The sequence below is a fragment of the Haliotis cracherodii genome, unplaced genomic scaffold, assembly GCF_022045235.1.
Source record: "Haliotis cracherodii isolate W230 unplaced genomic scaffold, xgHalCrac1.p SCAF_5, whole genome shotgun sequence".
In the NCBI taxonomy this organism is placed as follows: Eukaryota; Metazoa; Mollusca; class Gastropoda; order Lepetellida; family Haliotidae; genus Haliotis; species Haliotis cracherodii.
This window is the reverse complement of record NW_027266308.1, coordinates 18150403-18168748: the sequence shown is the minus strand read 5'-3', so window position 1 is coordinate 18168748 and position 18346 is coordinate 18150403. Positions and strand designations below refer to the sequence as shown.

Below are 18346 nucleotides of genomic sequence, written 5' to 3'. Positions count from 1 at the left end.
ATGACATGAGAATATTAGTACTCGTGAATAATAAACCAACTGTTGAACATACAATACATACTAAGAATATGTGAGCCTGGAGGTCAATCCCATGCTGGCACTGTCAGTCACTATATGCCCCAGCGAGCTATGAGCTATCGACTTGTGGGCTTGCACTAAGGTGGCTTCAGACGTTCTGATGTACTAATCATAACAGTCCGAAGTCCACGTGCCCATAGGACTTAATGAGGTGATTGTCAATGTTAACTTTGGCTGCTGTTGTAGCTGCCCTGAAAAAGAATGTTCCGAGTAGTGTGCGGAGTTGAAACCAGCTAGTGTGAGGACCCTACCAAACAATGACAAAAACAGTCCAGGATATGGGTAAATAATCCAGAGTGACAGACAGTGGATCATGGTTTGCAGCCCTTCTTGTATTCTTATGGAAACAGTCTGTACAAGGCAGAGTAGGGACATGTCATGGTGTCATTAGCTAATAGGGCAATACAAACACCACGCCGGAAGGGATCAGTCGTTGAAGCATTTAAGGTTATAGAATATTTTCTCTTATGATGATCAAAACTAATGTCACTCATGGTGATGTTCACATTTGGGTAAAAGTTTGCAGAACTGTGAACTGCCAGATATGTTTTAACAGTGTCATTACTGTAACATTTACTTTAGATAGCATTGGAAACCTGTAGAATTAGGCTGTTCTTGTGTGTTGACTGATGAATGTCTGAAAGACCTTTCATCAAATCGTTTAATTAGGAATCTTTTGCAAGGTCCTTATTTGTGACACCCTGGTTCCTGCCTTCCATTGATTGGTTTGGTTGGTTGGTTTTTTGTTTTACGCCGCACTCAGCAATATTCCAGCTATATGACGGCGGTCTGTAAATAATCGAATCTGGGCCAGACAATCCAGTGAATTATATCATGAGCATCGATCCACGCAATTGGGAACGATGACATGCATCAACCAAGTCAGCGAGCCTGACCACCCGATTTACATTAGTCTCCTTTTACGACAAGCATAGTCGCCTTTTACGGCAAGCATGGGTTGCTGAAGACCTATTCTACCCCGCAATCTTCACGGGTCCCTTCCATTGATGTTGAGATGGTTTTCTGTACTTGTTGTAGATCTTTTATAGCACATAACAAAAAATTCCTTTGCCCAATCAACAGCTTAAGCTCGAGCACATTGTCACATGTGAGCAGTTTCAATGAATCTGTTTCTGTTAATTCTTCATTGTGAAGTATTTGAAGCATTGATGAGTTCAAACACTATGTTTTGCCCCATACTGTGCAATCGAATGCGTTCTCAGTATCAGCAATTCATTTTCTTCACTGCTAGATTCTTTTACGCTCAAAACTCCAAGGAAACTCCATTTGCTGCATGTTGTATCGACAACAAAAATGGTGCCAAACATCAACTGCCCCTTAGCACAGAACAAAAATATTGCACATGGCAAGTATAAATGACAACTCACAATATATTGTATAATTCTAAATTTGCTATTTGAAATCACCCGATATATGCCAAGCATTACAAAAGGATAATGTGATACGTATCTTGAAAAGAATGAGCCTCAATGTACTGATATACCGGTAATACTGCGCACCCTTGGTCATTACTTTAGGAAAGTCATCAGTAGCCATCACGAGTCCCTGTCTTATCATGAAAAAGATTGTGCTTCACAGGTGTATTATCATGGTGGGCATGAAGACAGATAACAGCATGAGTCTTGACGAAAAGAGAAATCTCATACATGTGATGCAAGGCCCAGTAGATGCATCCCTTTGCATACTGTTACGTGGAAGAGCCAGGCGTATGGTGACAGCTCAGATGATGTTATGTTATCTCTTTATCACTGTTATTTGGCATCTGCCTCGGAAAGCTCAAACCACAGATCGGATTACCAAGACAGTACAACACCTTGTCATGCCTTGGGGGTGATATTCTGCTACTAACACTGCCTCTTCCTGTGATGTTGAAACTATCCCAGAGTATATATTCAAGGCCAACAATTGTACAGTCAAGGACATATTTCAAGAATTATACCACCTCATACCTGCTTTACATACAACCAACATGGAAGATCAGCCAACAAAGCCATTGATTGAGCGGGCAGGTCATGAAGAGTCAGTGACTAAGTTGGAGGAATTAAACACTTTTCCTTATCCATCCTATACCAACATCATCAAGAAGATCGATGCGTCAATGAACGGGTCCTGAAACAACATTAGACTCGCCCTGAGTAAGAAGGCATGATTGCCCCATGCTGTGGCATCCTACCATCGATGAAGACTACCACAAACTAGTGTGCAAGTAGTCTGCCAAGTCGAGATGGCCAGGCTCAGTGACTTTGACCAAGGTAACAAGCAGATGTTGAACATCAATGCCTAAATCAACTGGGTTGCTACTGGTATAGGACACATCATCCCCCCGATCCCCCTGATTGACTTGCATCAAGTTCAGCGTATATCTCAAAATCCTGTTGACATTAGGGGGCATGGGTGGCCCAGTCGTCTAAGGCGGTGCGATTCGCTGTGCAGAGTTGCGTCCCTTGAGCACGCCAGAAACCTATGATTGTGGGTTCGAATCCCAGTTCGCCCAGATTATGTTTCTAGATTTTTCAGCACCATACCCATGCTCGTGGGTTCCTCCGAAGTGGTAAACATCTGAGACCTGCATCACTTTGGGCTTTCCTCCCAAATTAAATTGACCGGCCGTGATATAAATGGAATACTGTTTAAACCCAACTCATTCACTGTTGACCTCGCTCATCTCACAGATTTTGATTACGCCAACCCCAGGACCAGTCGGGGGAGGACACCTGGCTGCCCGAGATCCTTCCACAACTGATCTCTACAAGAAAACCATCACAGGAGAACATTTCCTTCTCTCATCAACAAAATGCCATCTAAATAAAATGAAACTCCTCAAAATGAATTCTTGTCTTTTGCAGCCTACAGAGTAGGAGTTGGCGATAGGCAACCAGCAGATGTCAAACCATTTCCACACTGACCCAGAACAACATACAACATCGAGGCTGCCATTCAAGTTTTTAACTTGCAGGGTCAAAGCCATCCAAACCTCTTCAATCATACAGACATGATGACAGAAAAGTTCAACAGAAATCACAGCTGAATGCTGGGAGTCCCCTGCCACCAAAGATACAGGGCACTGGATGACTTGATCCTGCAGACCACCCAATGCCAGCTTCTGTCTGGCTGGATAACCACCTCACATTACCATGACACAGTGTCAAATGATGTTGGAATGTGAATGGACTTTTTTAAGAATAATGCCACAAGGCTGTGCAGCTCAAATGACTTGGGCCGAGACATTGAAACTGTGTTGGTAGACATATTTCTTTAGAGTTTTTCTTTACTTGTGGGCAGCATTATCTCTGCACTTGTAAACAGCAGATGTGGTGCATATAAAGTTTTTGGTTTTAACAGAGTCTGTCAGTGAATGCATGTCATGTCTTGATTTTCTGGTTATCGCTTGGTTGTCTGGTTTGTTTGCAGACTGTTGTCGCATGGCCGGAGTGCTGCTATACAAGTCAGGCAACAAATACTTACTATTTTGCGTGAATGATGGGTGTGATAGGATATTCTTGTCCTTTTCCTAGACACCTGGTGTCATAACTGATTTTTAGTGATTCATTATTATGATATTCACCACAATTTTGCTTGTATGACCAGTGGCATCTGTTTTGGCTGATGATTGAGACTGATTGTTCTCTGGCATTGGTGTTTTGTATTGTGAAGACACTTCAATCTTATTTTTGTATTGTAAGTTCAAGAAAAATTGGTGCAAGAGCTTCTGGAAAGAAAAAAAACATAACTGCTAGTCATGGGACTGTACAGTCGTTAGAGAATAAACTCACAGTTCTACCAACCAGATAGCATCTTTTGTTTATCCATTTGATTACCAATACGTTCATAATTGTATTTAATATAGTTCTGCTTGTTATCGTGGTCCTTTTATGTTTACAATTAGCGTTATTAACGTCTGAATTAGATTCTTTGCTGCACTCTACATCGTGTGTGTGTTGTTCCATCTGCCATCTTGGATTTGCCATGTTGTCATATCTTCATGTCTTGTGCTTTGATGTTTCATATTTCTATCTCGGCTCTTGTTCATGTGTTATTAACAATACTATCCTGGGTTTTTAAGTGCATACTATATATCTTAAATCGTAATTTTCGCCTGTCAACTTATAAAAGTTTTCAATTATAATTACATGCCTGGTTCTCTTTTGTTGGTATATGTGTTTTTCTATGCATGCAACTTTTTTCTTACTTATAGTTTATACTGCTCTCACTGTTGTGGCAGTAAATCATCTCCCCACCTCCAATTCTACGGACCCCAGCCCCACGTCGTTGCAGTGCCCTGTTTGCCATTCTCTCTCCCCTTGAGCCTTCACTGAAAACCTTAGGGTATTGAGGAAATGCCACACACAACGTTCAAACATCCCAAAATGGACGAACACGTTGAGACATCCCCAACCCATGAGGTCGCCGATCCTGTTGATTATGAGGTCTTGCTTTCCCCTATCACACCACAGTCTTCACTCCTGTTGTGTCTGCCGCTACAGTTACCTCTTTGTCAACGGCGCTGGCTCATCCGGTGCCAGAACATCCAGCACTGGTGCCTCTGATGCACTTGGTTCCCCCCCAGTGCCGTTTCTGGACCCCATCTTGGGTTGTTCCTGCAATCTGTAGCGGGTGAAAGTGGCTTGTATGAATGTTGCAGGACAGTTCTAGGTCAACCATCCGTGTGCTCGACACTCCCAAATCCTGGACCCTCTGGCCTTCCCAGGACAGACCTAAAAGCATACGCTTTTCAGCCACCTGTCCTACTCCCCAGGGTCCTACAGAAGATCAAAGCACCCCCAACCTCTCTCTAATTTTGATTGCACCTTTGATGGCGAGCACAGAACTAGTTAGTGCACGTTCGAGACCTCGCCAGCTGCGACCCTCTTGAGGGCCCTGGGCGGCCACATCTACTGAACCACCATCACAGCAGGTTGCCACATCCATGTCAGGTCCATCTCCACCAGAAGGGCTACTCAGCTGGAACAGTTAAGGTTACTGCCTCAGCACATAGACCTTGTACAAGTAGCCTTGATGGTGAAAAGTGGTGTTCCTTTGAATCCTTCTGAAAGAATAAGAACTAGGACCCCAATCTGCCTCACCTCAATTTCTGCCTGATTTTCTACTCTTTCTTTGCAGTAAGCGTCGCCTCAAGGGTAGTACCATCACGACATACCAGTTCAATTAGGTGCTGGTATTTCCTACGGGTTGCAGAATGACCAAGATCCTGGAACTTCAGTCATCACTGCGGCTGTTCTGTCTGGAGGATCCACTAGCGAAGTTTCGACCCCCGATATGAGATCTAAATGTGGTTCTGACATCACTCTGTAACGCTCCCCTGAACCACACTGCTCGTTGCCTTTTTTCAATTTTACCAAGAAGATTATCTTTCTCTTGGCGTTGGCTACGGTGGCTTGAGTTAGTGGGTTTACACGCCCTTGACATCTTCCGGTTTGAGTGTAGAGTGCATGGTGCTGTCCATCTTGGGCTCTGCTGAGACTTCATTGTTCCTTATCATTCCTCCCTTGTCCCTTAATAGGCTCCAAGGATGAGGATAAACTTCTTCTCTGTACAGTTCGAGCATTACAGTGTTTCCTTCATCACTCCAAGACACAATGAGGGTCAAAGAAACGTCTGTTTATTCCGGTCTCTCCTACATCCCAGATGGAGGTTAGCCACAATCTCCTTGTGGCTTTTTTCCATTATCCTGTAGGTTTATGATGTTGCTGCTTCAGACCGTCCTAGAGGCAAAAACCCTCGTGAGATTTGGGCCGTCGCCTTGACCATGGCTGTCCATAGAAACTGTTCCATCAAGTCCATCATGGAAGATTGTTTTTGGTGTTTGGATATTGTCTTTGCCAGTCATTATATGAGGATGTACAAGGTGTCCATAGTTTTGGTCTGTGGGTGCAGCAGGCCACCAACCATCGACGGTCTTGACTTTTACACCTGCAACCTCTCTGGTATATTTTACCCCAGGCTGGAGGGTTTCATGCTTCCGTTTGTTCCAGCTCCTTGATCAGAATTTAGAACTTGGCTGATGCCCTTTTTCTACGTTACCGTTTCCTGACTTGACCTCATCTCTCCTATACTCTCTTGTGGCTCCATCAACATCGGACTGGAATGGTCCTTGGTTTCCGTTTTTCCGTTCAGGATGCTATCTGGCTACCTGAACTGGTTGAGAGTTTATCCTGAAATTATATCTGAAGGTATGCCCCCCTCCGTTCCGTCTGATAAAATTGCATTGAGGTAGCAATGCAGGCTATGTTAAAAACTTCAGTAAGATCTAAATATTTTATACACTTGAATACTTATCCTGCATTACTACGTCTAAAGTGCCCTGCCATCGCTTTGCTACCTTCCCACGAAGTGTACCAGATGTTAGTTTCTAGCAGTAATGTGATTATACCTGACGCCTTTACTTCCATCACGTGGCAGCTGTATGATGGTATGAGCCACACCACTAGTTGGAACAACTTTATTTGCAGCCTGGACCTCTCACAGTTTGGTCTTTCTGTAAATACAATAATAAAAAACAGCAGTAACAGTATTAAGGTATTAATGCAGGATAAGTATTCAAAAATATTTAGATTTTACTAAGTTTGAAAAATAAATTTTACTAGTCCTAGCTTCTTTCCATTAAGAGAAATCTTCCAGATGGGAGAAAACATTGATCATTACTAGTGTACTCAGGTTGATTACCCTTTTTGGAAAAAAATACTTTTGATTTGGGGAAGATTTTATAGAAACCAGCAACATATCATGAAATAATTGCAGATATTTTAACAAAACTGCTCAGGTTAGACCATCAGTCGAATGACCCAAACTATTTTGAAGAAAGCTGGTATGAGAAAGGAATTCATTTTATAAAGGACATATGCAATTCATAAGGCATCATTCCTTTGAATATATAGTATAACATACGAGGGCTGGCTGAAATGTTCTAAGCCTAACTATGAAAGACCTGTACCAAGTTGATGGTTTTCATTTATTTCTCCACATAGTCCCCTTCCAGGTTAACACTTTTGCCAGCGATGCTGCAAGGCCTGGATGCTGGTCAAGAAGAAATTTTCTTCAACCACCCTAAAAAATCATTCACAGCGGAAATGATGTCATCATTACTAGGAAAATGGCGACCGGCTACTTCCTTTTTCATTTTGGGAAACAGGTGGAAGTCTGACGGGGCCAAATCGGGTGAATAAGGGGGATGGTCAATGAGTTCGAAGCCACAATCATGGATCGATGACATGGCAACCACCGATTTGTGAACAGGAGCATTGTCTTGGTGGAACAGGACTCCTTTAGTGAGCATTCCCCGTCACATAGCTTTGATAGCTTAAAGCAACTGTCTCAGTAGGTCAGCATAATATCTTCCATTGAAATCTGGCCTTTTTCAAGATAGTCAATCAGAAGAATACCCTTGGAATCCCAAAAGACTGAAGCCATCACCTTTCCAGCAGAAGGAACCGACTTGGCTTTTTGGGGAGCTGGTGATTCCGGATGCTTCCATTGTTTAGACTGGATTTTGGTTTCTGGTTGAAAGTGATGAATCCAGGTCTCATCCATGGTTACAAATCGAGCCAAAAAATCATCAGGATCTGCTTCAAAACGGCGTAAACTGTCACGGGACATCAGGAATCTGACATGTTTCTCATCCGCTGTCAAGAGCTTTGGCACCCATCTTGCAGAAACTTTTGTCATTCCAAACTCGTTGGTGATAATGTGCTCAACCCTCTCATGAGAGATGCCCACAATACTGGCAATATGTCGAGTGGTCATTCGTCGATCAGCCATCACCATGTCATGCACCCGGGTAATGTTTTCCGGAATGGTTGCAGTTGAAGGCCTTCCTGGACGCGGGTCATTGTCAAGGCTCTATCTGCAACGCTTGAATTCCGCAGCCCACTTCTTTACAGTGGAAAAGGAAGGGGCATCATCCCCTAAAGTGGAGACGATGTCAGCATGTATCTGTGTTGGAGTTAGCCCTTTCAGTTGCAGGTACTTGATGACTGCCCTATAGCCAGTTTTGTCCATTTCTGGTGATTTCAATGGGTAGGTTCACAAGATGGTCTGGTACAAAGACAATAATAACACTACAGTTGCAGTTCTTATGTCTATGATTCATTAAATAATTGTACTTGTTGGTGGCAAAAGTTTGTTTCAATCCGATTGAGATATCCTACTTAGGCTTAGCCTAAGTTTTCAGCCAGCCCTCGTAAAGGGGACTTTGGACGGTAATAGAATGTTATATAATATTCCCAGTAATTGACTCATTACAAGCTACTGATTGTCATCTTGGCCTACATTCTGTAATGCATGAAATGATAAAACCACAAAAAAGCTCAAAACCTTTTTATGAGAAACTTGATTCTCCCCACTTTTATCTAAATATGTCTAACAAATGGTAACAAATTATCAATGTTGACTGTTCTTTGGATGAAATAGATGAAAGATGTACAAAAGACAATTAGCTGTGAGACTTTCAATATATTTTATGTTTTGCAATTAAGTTTGATAAAAACCAGATACTACTGGCCATCATTGATAAAAACTCTAAGTTAATTATTCATATTAATGTTTCAAGTAAAACATATATCGTTATTTTGAGTATCAGGAAACAAAAAACAACACTAATCTCTTTCATCAAAATTATCTGGTTGAAAATTCCACACATCGTTGAATTCTTACCAGTGGTATGTAACTTTACGTTATGCAATACACCCTGTAATTATAACATTATGTATCCAATAACATGTATAAAAAGAATTTTTAAAATAAAGGCCTTAAGAGAGAGCTATTTTCAGTTTGATTTGTCCATTTGTCCAAAACAACTACCTTCAATCCATGGACAGTTTAGGCCTGCTGGAACTTGTTTTGCTGTATTTTCCTTATACAAAAGGTAAAGGATGGTGAAACTTTACCTGGATCATTTTACTGACAGCCTTTCCCAATGTTGGTCGAACCATTTCTTCTTTCCAAGTCAAGTTTGGTTTCCATGCCAAAACCTACGTTTTGCCAGTGTATGCAGATAAATTCATGAAACATGCAGTGGGGTTTAAGATAAGGTTGTCAAATTTTGCACCTACTTTGATGTTTATGTCCCATGACAGGATTTTCACTTTGGTGACACAAACTTTTATGCTGTAAAGGTTGAATCAAGGTCAAAATTCATAATATTGCCAAAAATGGAAAGCACCTATTAGGCCCCATTATTAACTGTACCTATGACAAATTGCCAATACATTTTATGCCATGTTTCAAATCGGATAAGAATTATGTGAGCACTTCTTAAAGACACCATAGCAGGGATCATGTATTATAAATTTCAGCTCCATAGGCCTTGTCGTTTCAGGCGAGATATCGAAAATGCAAAAGTTGACAACTGACGGACAACGGAGAATGTGCTGTGATATAAGTTCACTTGACTTGTGAACTAAACATTTTCAATGTTAAGTTAAAATGTCATACCTCTGCCATGTCATAATGTTGTGAGTGCTATTGTATAAATGTAAACATACTCTTTTTATAGTTTTAGCTTGCATTTGCCTGTGTAATGATTGATGTATTGTACAAAAATTAAATGGTTATTTAGATATTTTGAACTGTATTTTCTACTCATGAATAAATGACTCCCAAAAAAGTCAACCACTGTTAAATTCTTTTTGCACCTAAGTAAACCTGACACAACCCCAAAACTTGTAACAGCTGTGATATGGTAACGCTTCTGTGACGTGTGGGCATTGTGAGAATTATCCATTATGGTTCCATCAGAGGTCACTTTAACATGTCATTCTCTCATTGTTATGTCTCCCATTGCCACATGCTCAACTGGTGCCTTTTACTTTTGCTATTTTGAATTTTTTCTAAATTGTATTTTGTTACGTTTCCATGGACTTATTTGGACTACTTATCAAACAACTTAAGGCTTTGTCTCCAACCTTCAAACTAATGAATATAATTCTTACGAAATTTCTTCCTCTATTGCACATCACATAAATCCTGTATTTTGGCTTCAATCACACTAACTAAATTTTCAGATATTCAACAGACATCCTCTTCACTGTCAATCACACAGTTAGTTGTTGCCGAGTAGTCTTGTAACTACCAAAGCCATGACGTCATAATAGCGGCAACATCACATTTTTTCTGTGTGTGCTAGAGTCAACACCTATTATAATAGTAGTAACAATCTAGCAATTGGTAGTCAGTCACATTAACTTAAGATTATTCTGATAAGTTTTCTATAATAACAGACATATAAGTATAAATTAATAATGCAGATTGAGAAACAAACCTGCACGTTAGTTTAGCTGGTGTTTGGTGATTCTTTCCTCTACCCCCAGATGCAAGGTCACGGGACATTCTCATGAAAACTGCACAAAGTGCAGAGGCACTACTTGTAATAAGGACAAGAGATGTGAGAAGTGCGTCAACACAGAAGATAAGACCTTCTCCAAGATGGGCTAGGCCATGACTAAGGCCAAGAGGCACCAGGCCACGAAGAAAAAAGTTGAAAACATCATAACTGAGAAATCAGTTTCCACTCCAGCACCTCCCTCCCCAGCCAACCCACCATCTCCTGTACTCACCATGAGTCTGATCCACCAACTCATCCATTGCCTCCTAGAATCCATTGTCAGGATGCAAGAAGACTTACTCTCCTCCCAAGTATGGACTTCTGCACGACTTCTAAGGCTACAGCGTCAACAACTTTTAGTCCAGATCAGATCCAGGGCCATGTCAAACCAAACCAAGAGGTTCATGATGACACAACCTTTTTCAGCTACCACAGCATTCAATGGAAAATTGGGACGTCACAGATGAAGGTAAACAAGACACAGCAGAACGTTTAAAAACTTTCATTTTCGACTTAGCTGCTAAAGCTCATGAATCATCCCATTCACAGAAGCGTCCCTGGGACTATAAATCATCATTGACCAAACAGCCTCCGAAAAAGAAGCTGCAAATTTGGCCGTCGGGAAGCTACTAAAGAAGCGAGCCATTCGGACACTAATGGAGGTTTTTACTCTCCGGTCTTCTTAGTCCCAACCCGAAGAATAATACAACCGAGATGAGGAAGATCATAAACCTAAAGACCCTCAACAAGAGATATCTGGTACCTCTGCCAAAATTCCAGATGGAGTCCATGGTGAAGTTACGGAGAAGATGCTTATCTTCACGTCCCGATACACCCATCCTCACAGAAGTATCTACGCTTCACAATCAATGGCCGACGCTACAAATTCCAAATCCTACCATTCAGGATAGCTATGGCCCCAGGATTACAGCCCCAGTCATCAAGTTTGCTCACATCCAGCTAGTTCGAATCCATGGTTACCTGGACGATTTCCTAGCGGCAGACCAAGGAGAAGATCAGCTACATCAGAACATGATATTCTTGGTCCAACTTATGACCTGCCTAGGCTTCCTAGCCAATCCAGCCAAGTCGGAAACTACTCCGGTCCAAGACATTATATACATCTGAGCAAGATTCCAGCTAGACCGGGGATATCTATGCCCACCAGAGGATCGATTCGACAAGACTATAAGGATAATTCAATTACCTTCAAGTCATCGCAGCAAGGCGCTGAGATGGTGGATGTCTCTTCTAGGCAACTTAAAGTCCCTACAGGATATGACCTTCAAAGGAAGGCTGTTGCCATGTCCTGTACAGACTTGGATGAACTCTATACGATCTCACAGCCTAGAGTTCCAGACTCAGTTACCTCCCGGATTACTAAGAGACCTCCATTGGTGGAATCACAGAGAACATGTGATGAGTGGCATCCCTTTGACTTATCTGACGCCAGAACACTATTCACAGACGCGTCAGATTTGGGATGGGGAGCCCATATGTACGATCTCACAGTACAGGGATTGTGGAACACAGAGGAGAAGAACCTTCATATCAACTGCTGGGAAATGAGGGCCATATATTACGCCATCCTAAAATGGAGGATACATCTTCATCAATCATTCGTTCTCATAGCCATGGACAACACAAAAGTAGAGGCCTATATTCAGAAGCAGGGAGGAACCAGCTCCCTGATGACGGAGACTGCATGATTGTTTGCCTTGGCAGACTCCTTCAATTGCCAGATGGAAGCGAGACATATACCCAGGAAACTGAACTGACCGGCTGGCAGTCTTTCTTGTTGGAGAAGAATAGTGGCAACAGAATGAAAATTTTACCTCCACAGATCTTCACCTAGATAACCAAGTTATGGGACACCACATCTAGATCTATTCGCCACCTGCCAGAACAACCAACTTCAGTTTATGTGAGCCTTATTCTCGACCAAGAGCTCACCAGATTGACACCCTATTGATGGATTGGACGACCCTCCACGGTCTCTCCTTGATGAAGTCATCCCCAAGGTGGAGGAGACATATTACGTAATAATATTGATAGCCCCAATATGGCCCAGGGCGTGGTTCCCCAGACAACTGAAACTACTAATGGAGGAACCGATCCAGTTACCACTTCGTCGAGATCTGCCACGACAACCCAAGTCCAGCATTTTCCACGACAATCTGCCCAGCCTACATCTAACTGCCAGGAAGTTATCACGCAGAAGACATCCGGATACTCTGAGCTTGCCACAGAAGCTGTGGCAATATCCTGGAGACCTTCATCATCCCTTATATATGTCAACAGATGGGACAAGTTTGTCCAGTGGAGAAGACGACTAGGGATTATAACTAATGCTATATCAATTCCTATGGTAGCAGATATTCTGCTACATCTACGTCAAGACAACAAATTCCGACACAGGACAATAGGTTACAGATCACCCCTTCATTCTGTACTTCAACATGGCGACGGATTATCTATTGGAAACCATCCCATTCTCAACAGACTAATGAGATTCTTTCTACTAGAAGATGTTCAAACTTCTTGTATCTTCCCCATGTGGAATCTATCTGTGGGACTATCGGCATTGTTAACGAAACCTTACGAGCCCATGGCTAAAGTTACCCTGCCCCCAAAAGCCAGGAAAACATCTTTTCTCCCAGCCATGGCAACAGCAGCAAGAGTTTCAGAGTTACATGCCTGAGACTATTCTAGTCTTACCCATGATCCACATTGGACCTCAATAACACTAAGATCCCTCCCAGACTTTGTATCCAAGAATCAATCCATCACAATGGGACCGTTGGGTCATAGACACTATACAATTCCATCATTAGGACCAACAGTGGATCACCCAGACAGACTCTTATGTCCCATCAGAGCTCTCAAGTTCTATCTCTTGGCTACAGATTCACATAGACGCCATCGAAAGAAACTCTTCTTATCTTGTAAGACTAATTCCAACAAGGATATCACCAAGGCTACTTTAGCAGGATGGCTAAAAGCTACTGTTGCATCAAGTTATACAGGCACAGGATTCTATGCCACGTCTCGCTCCATGGACAACAGTCTCAGTAGAACAAGTAGTGTCTAGTTGTCAATGGGCCTCACAAAACACCTTCACCAGCTTTTACTTGCGTGACGTGCAGCCAAACTTAGAGGGCATATATTCCCTTGGTCCGGTTGCCGCAGCACAAACTATCATCCACCAATAGTTTTACCTCTTCTATTGGGGGGGGGGGGGGGGGGGGGGGGGGGGATAGCACTGGTCATCGCTGGTATTAAAGTCACAAATACAAGTTTATTACAATCAAGATCAGCAAATATAACAGTAAATCTAGTGAAGATATCACATATTTGACTGACTTGGCGACAACTAATTGTGTGATTGACAGTGAAGAGTGTTGAAAATCTGAAAATTTTAGTTAGTGTCATTGAAACCAAAATACAGGATTAATGGCAGAGATTTTATAGAGATAGTAATCTTAAGATTATTAACAATGATGACTGTTATTCAATTTTTGCATGAAACTATACATGTGCAATGAACACATGCTCAACTATTGCCTACTATCATATTTTTCAATTATTATTTTTTATTTATTTATTGTGGGTCCATGGAAACAATTGGAAATTCTTAAAGGTCTTTCTACTGAGAATAAAGCTACTGATGGTTCAATACAATCTATCATCGAAACTGTTGTTGCAAGTTCATAGTCTTTACTGCCAGAAAGAGTAAACATGGCATCAACTGTAATGCTGCTTCAGAAACTTGTAACACGATATCTGCTTTCAATTTTATATTTTCTGGCAGCTCTAGGCTGAGATTAAAGCCCAAGGTCATTCGACTGGAAGTGCTTCTGTTTTTAAATGTAATACAATGTATATCACATTTTTATTGAGGTTGTTGGACTTTTGGTTTAAGCATTAGGCAAATGTTTTCACTAACCGTAAACAGTGTTAAATTGCAATTTAAGTAGCAAGAGCCATGAGACTTTCTCAGAGGACAAGTATTGTCATTAGACCAGCAAAGCATGCCTCTAGATTTTTCAGTTTGAAAGCTGGATGCTTGTTACTTTGAACTGGTTTTATGTTTGTAGTAAGAATGTGTTTCATATCTCCAATGTAATATACTATCAGACTGGTGTGTAGTGGTATGTATGATTTCTGGCACCTTTCTACAGTGAGTAGGCTATTTCTGTCACAGCAAGTATTTGCAAACACTTTTCCAGTTGAACTTAGATGTCCTTTGTGATATAAGTAAGCTCTATCATGACATACTCATGCTGGAACCTTTTCACTATGCTCAATGTTGATTTTAGTAAGGAAATCTCAGTGAAGATTATTTCAAATTTTTCTGCTTTCTCCTTAACAGATAAAGATGCGTTCCATGGCTCCCTCTTACAGTGGATTATTGATGTAACCATAGTGTATCCTAAAGGTGACCCTCTGACACTGGTGAACATAGGGGCAGGATCATGGTCGGCCTCTGATGTGCTCCTTCATTTTAGAGCATACCCTGTGTCGGAGGTACCCAAAGATGAAGAGGGGATGAAACAGTGGCTTTTCCAGAGGTTTGCTGAGAAGGAAATGATGATGGAAGAATACTACCGCCATGGAACACCACTCAGTCAAACCGATCATCAGAAACGCCTTTTAGCTCGCAGAAAAGATGGAGCCTATCATTTTGATGGATTTCATGTTGTTTTTTTTAATCTGTTTTATCTACTTTCATTCTATTGTCAATTTCTTTTAATTTGGAAACCAATTTTCATTTGTATGTCACATGCTTTTATTCACTGAATTTGTACTATGTTATATCTTTCATGGACTGCTAGTATTAACTGAAAAGTTTCAGCTGATGCAAAATTGAAAAATAGAATATTTAGCTCACCTGCACAAAAGGTCCAACTAAACTTTTTTAACTGACCGACATTCAACCATGCATTGACAGTCAACTGATTGTTCTGCCTAAACTTTTTATTCTCTTTTTTTATCTCCTCTCAACAGCTCAACATAAAAGTGACTAAACAGATGTTCATTATGGACAAGTTATCATAGACCTCTTTGAGCTGATGGATCATAATTTGTTCAGCCGTAGATGCTTTCTGGATGATAACTTCAACAAATGTTTTCAGCCCAGTTAGATTTTTTCGCTCCCCAACTGAAAGTAAATTGAGCTCATGTATGCCCTGGATGTACCATGTTCATTGTCATCAACTTAGGAAATAACATCTGTTCAGAAACCGCAGGAACTATGACTCTAAAACATTACTTGCCTGTTCCCACCAGTGACACCTGAGTTTGTTCCAAGGCTTCAAATCCCATGTTCAACTTGGCTGCCAAGGTAGCCGTAATGAAAAACAAATTGATGGCCATTACTCATGTGTATCTCCCCTTGGCATTGTCAATGCGAGGTTATGTTATGGTCTTCATTAGTTGAAAATCCAAAAGCACTGAAACTTAAAATCTTTTCATGTTCTACATGTCCTCAGCAACAACAAATTAACTTTTCATTTAGTAAAATTCAATCTGGACACAGCAGCAACAAATTTGAAAGAAAAATACAACCTTTGTACCAACCTCTTCAAATTTTGAGAGGATCATCATAAGATTATTGTTCTTTACAATGTAGTACTTTCTATTTTTTTAACAATTAAGAAACGTTGTCTAAGCACTTGTTAGAAATAGGGTGTTTTTAAGTTGAATATCCAGTTTGAAGCTATGACCTTTGACATCCAGATACCCCACTGTTTTTCAAGCATTAGTAGACTTTTGACATCTCCTCTAGACCTGCAATGCCTATAAAGATGGCTGAAACTCTGCATGAATCATCCCAGCTATGGTGTCTCAAAGAAGTGCTCATAGACTTAAGCTCTCACTTTAAATATGACAGTCATATTGAAAAGTCTTTGGTCTTCCTACAACTGTATTGAAATTTCTTTTCAGTTGTGATATTGGCCATGACATTAAGTATTTTTTAACTAAGTCACCCATAGATAGGGGGAGAAATATTGGATCGCATTGCTTTTAAATATTGCAGCATTTAACTGTCAGATCATGTGTTCAAGACACGGAATATTTCAGGATTAATTTGACTTAATTGGAAATAATGAAACGTACGGGGGACTTTATGATGATGGCGGTGCCTGAGAACCAAGACTATTATTATTTTAGCCTAATACTGTCACTTTTTTCCCCACAAAATCTGATTTACAGTACCTTCTTGTCCTCGCGCTGATAATACTTCAGATTAAAACTAGATGTTATAGGAGATGACACATACGATCGTTTCTCTTTATTTCATAATTCCTAATTGCAAATATCCATATAGGTCAATATGAAAAATTATATTTCACTTTCATATTATATTTTGCACAGTCACATTGTATCCCATACATGCAGGTCAAAATTTAATTGTCAAAGGTATAGTTGTTATTCTTAACATCATTCTTACTTTTTTTCATGCATACGTTTGATGTAATAAAGTTCTATATTTTTTTGATAGTAGTTGTAAAGTAACAGTACTTCATCGTTAAAGCCTGGAAATTTCATTTCTTCAACAGTTTTATCGGTTATCTCTGTGAAAGTAATTACTTTTTACATTTATATATGTCATATGATTCAAATAAAGCCCCCAAATTTTGACATCATGACTTTATTGATATATTGACATATTTTCTCAAATTTAAAACAATAAATATTCATTAAGTACAAGTCAAACTTTGCCAGGTCAACTCTTTGTTTTGTCACTTTTTTCCTGAATATTCTCACACGATATGTTATATCAGTTGTGTATCACGCATTTCAGAAATTCTGCAAGTGGCACATTGTGATGGTATCACTCAGAGATAGCCAAGTAAATGGTTACTTTTCCTCCTATTTTTAGATTGCAAATGCTCAATTATACTCTAATGTCCAATAAAATGCAATTTGTACACCATCAAACACTTTAAATTGGGATAAAATGGCTTTGAAAGTCACAAAATCACTGGGGAAACCCTTGCGGAGGTTTAATTATTTTCTTTGAAACAGTGATCATTTGTGATTTTAACAGGCTACAATACAATATATTTATGTCCTCAAAAGGATGATTTGGATAGTAACTATATACATGTATATATGATATGGAAATGGATTGCAAATGTCACAAATTTAAATTGGAACCGGTTTAAAGGTAGGGTTTTTCATGTTCTTAAGGAAGTGATGTCACGGTATCAGATTTCCCTCCAGCACTAGCCAATGGGACTCAGAACGAGGCTGGTTTTCAATCTTTAAATACCAAACAGGCCACAAAGTGTTAGCTGTGAGCTACAGAGACTTGTGGTTCTATTCACTATTTATTTACTTAGTTTAGGTTATAACGTGCGCTATCCGACAAATGCGTATTTCACGCACGGGAATGCCAGGCCATTTTAGTTACATAGTCAGGAAGGGTATGTCCGAAAGGTAAGGCAACCTAGACGGCCTTTATGGTCGCTTAATTAATTTTGGCGGAAATTTGGAATTCTGAAATATGCCATGCTTATAAGATGGGGGAACTAAAGGAGTTTGTGAGGTTGTGTGTATTATGATTTATGTTTTATTGGTTGCTTGTTTGGTTGCTTGTTTGGTTTTTTTGTGGGTTTTTTTGCGGGGGGGGTTTTAAATGCGGTCGAGTAGGCCTGTTTTGATTAGATAAATGCCTTGTGCTTTATAGGCTCAGCAGATGCTGAGCCTTTATAAAAAGAGGCTCTGCATATGGTCTCTGACGGAGTTCCTCAAAAATTACACGCTTCATTACACAACAATCCAACCTCCGTTCACAGTCATAGTCAGCTGCACAAGTTTTGTTGCAAGTAAGCTCAACACAGCAGCTATACAGATTTTAATACTCAATCACAAATGCTTAACCCAAATATAATTTGAAAA

General features: G+C 40.5%; 1 protein-coding gene across 2 annotated transcripts in view; it reads left to right on the top strand.

Moving 5' to 3' along the window:
• LOC139442463 (acyl-CoA:lysophosphatidylglycerol acyltransferase 1-like) overlaps positions 1-15239 on the top strand; it is a 64999-nt gene extending 49760 nt beyond the window's left edge. For both annotated transcript variants that reach the window (XM_071223272.1, XM_071223271.1), the window contains one exon: positions 14811-15239. In XM_071223272.1, coding sequence (XP_071079373.1) covers positions 14811-14814 — 4 coding nt within the window. In that variant the 3' untranslated portion in view covers positions 14815-15239. The remainder of the gene's footprint in view (positions 1-14810) is intronic.
• Positions 15240-18346: the final 3107 nt, after the last annotated feature.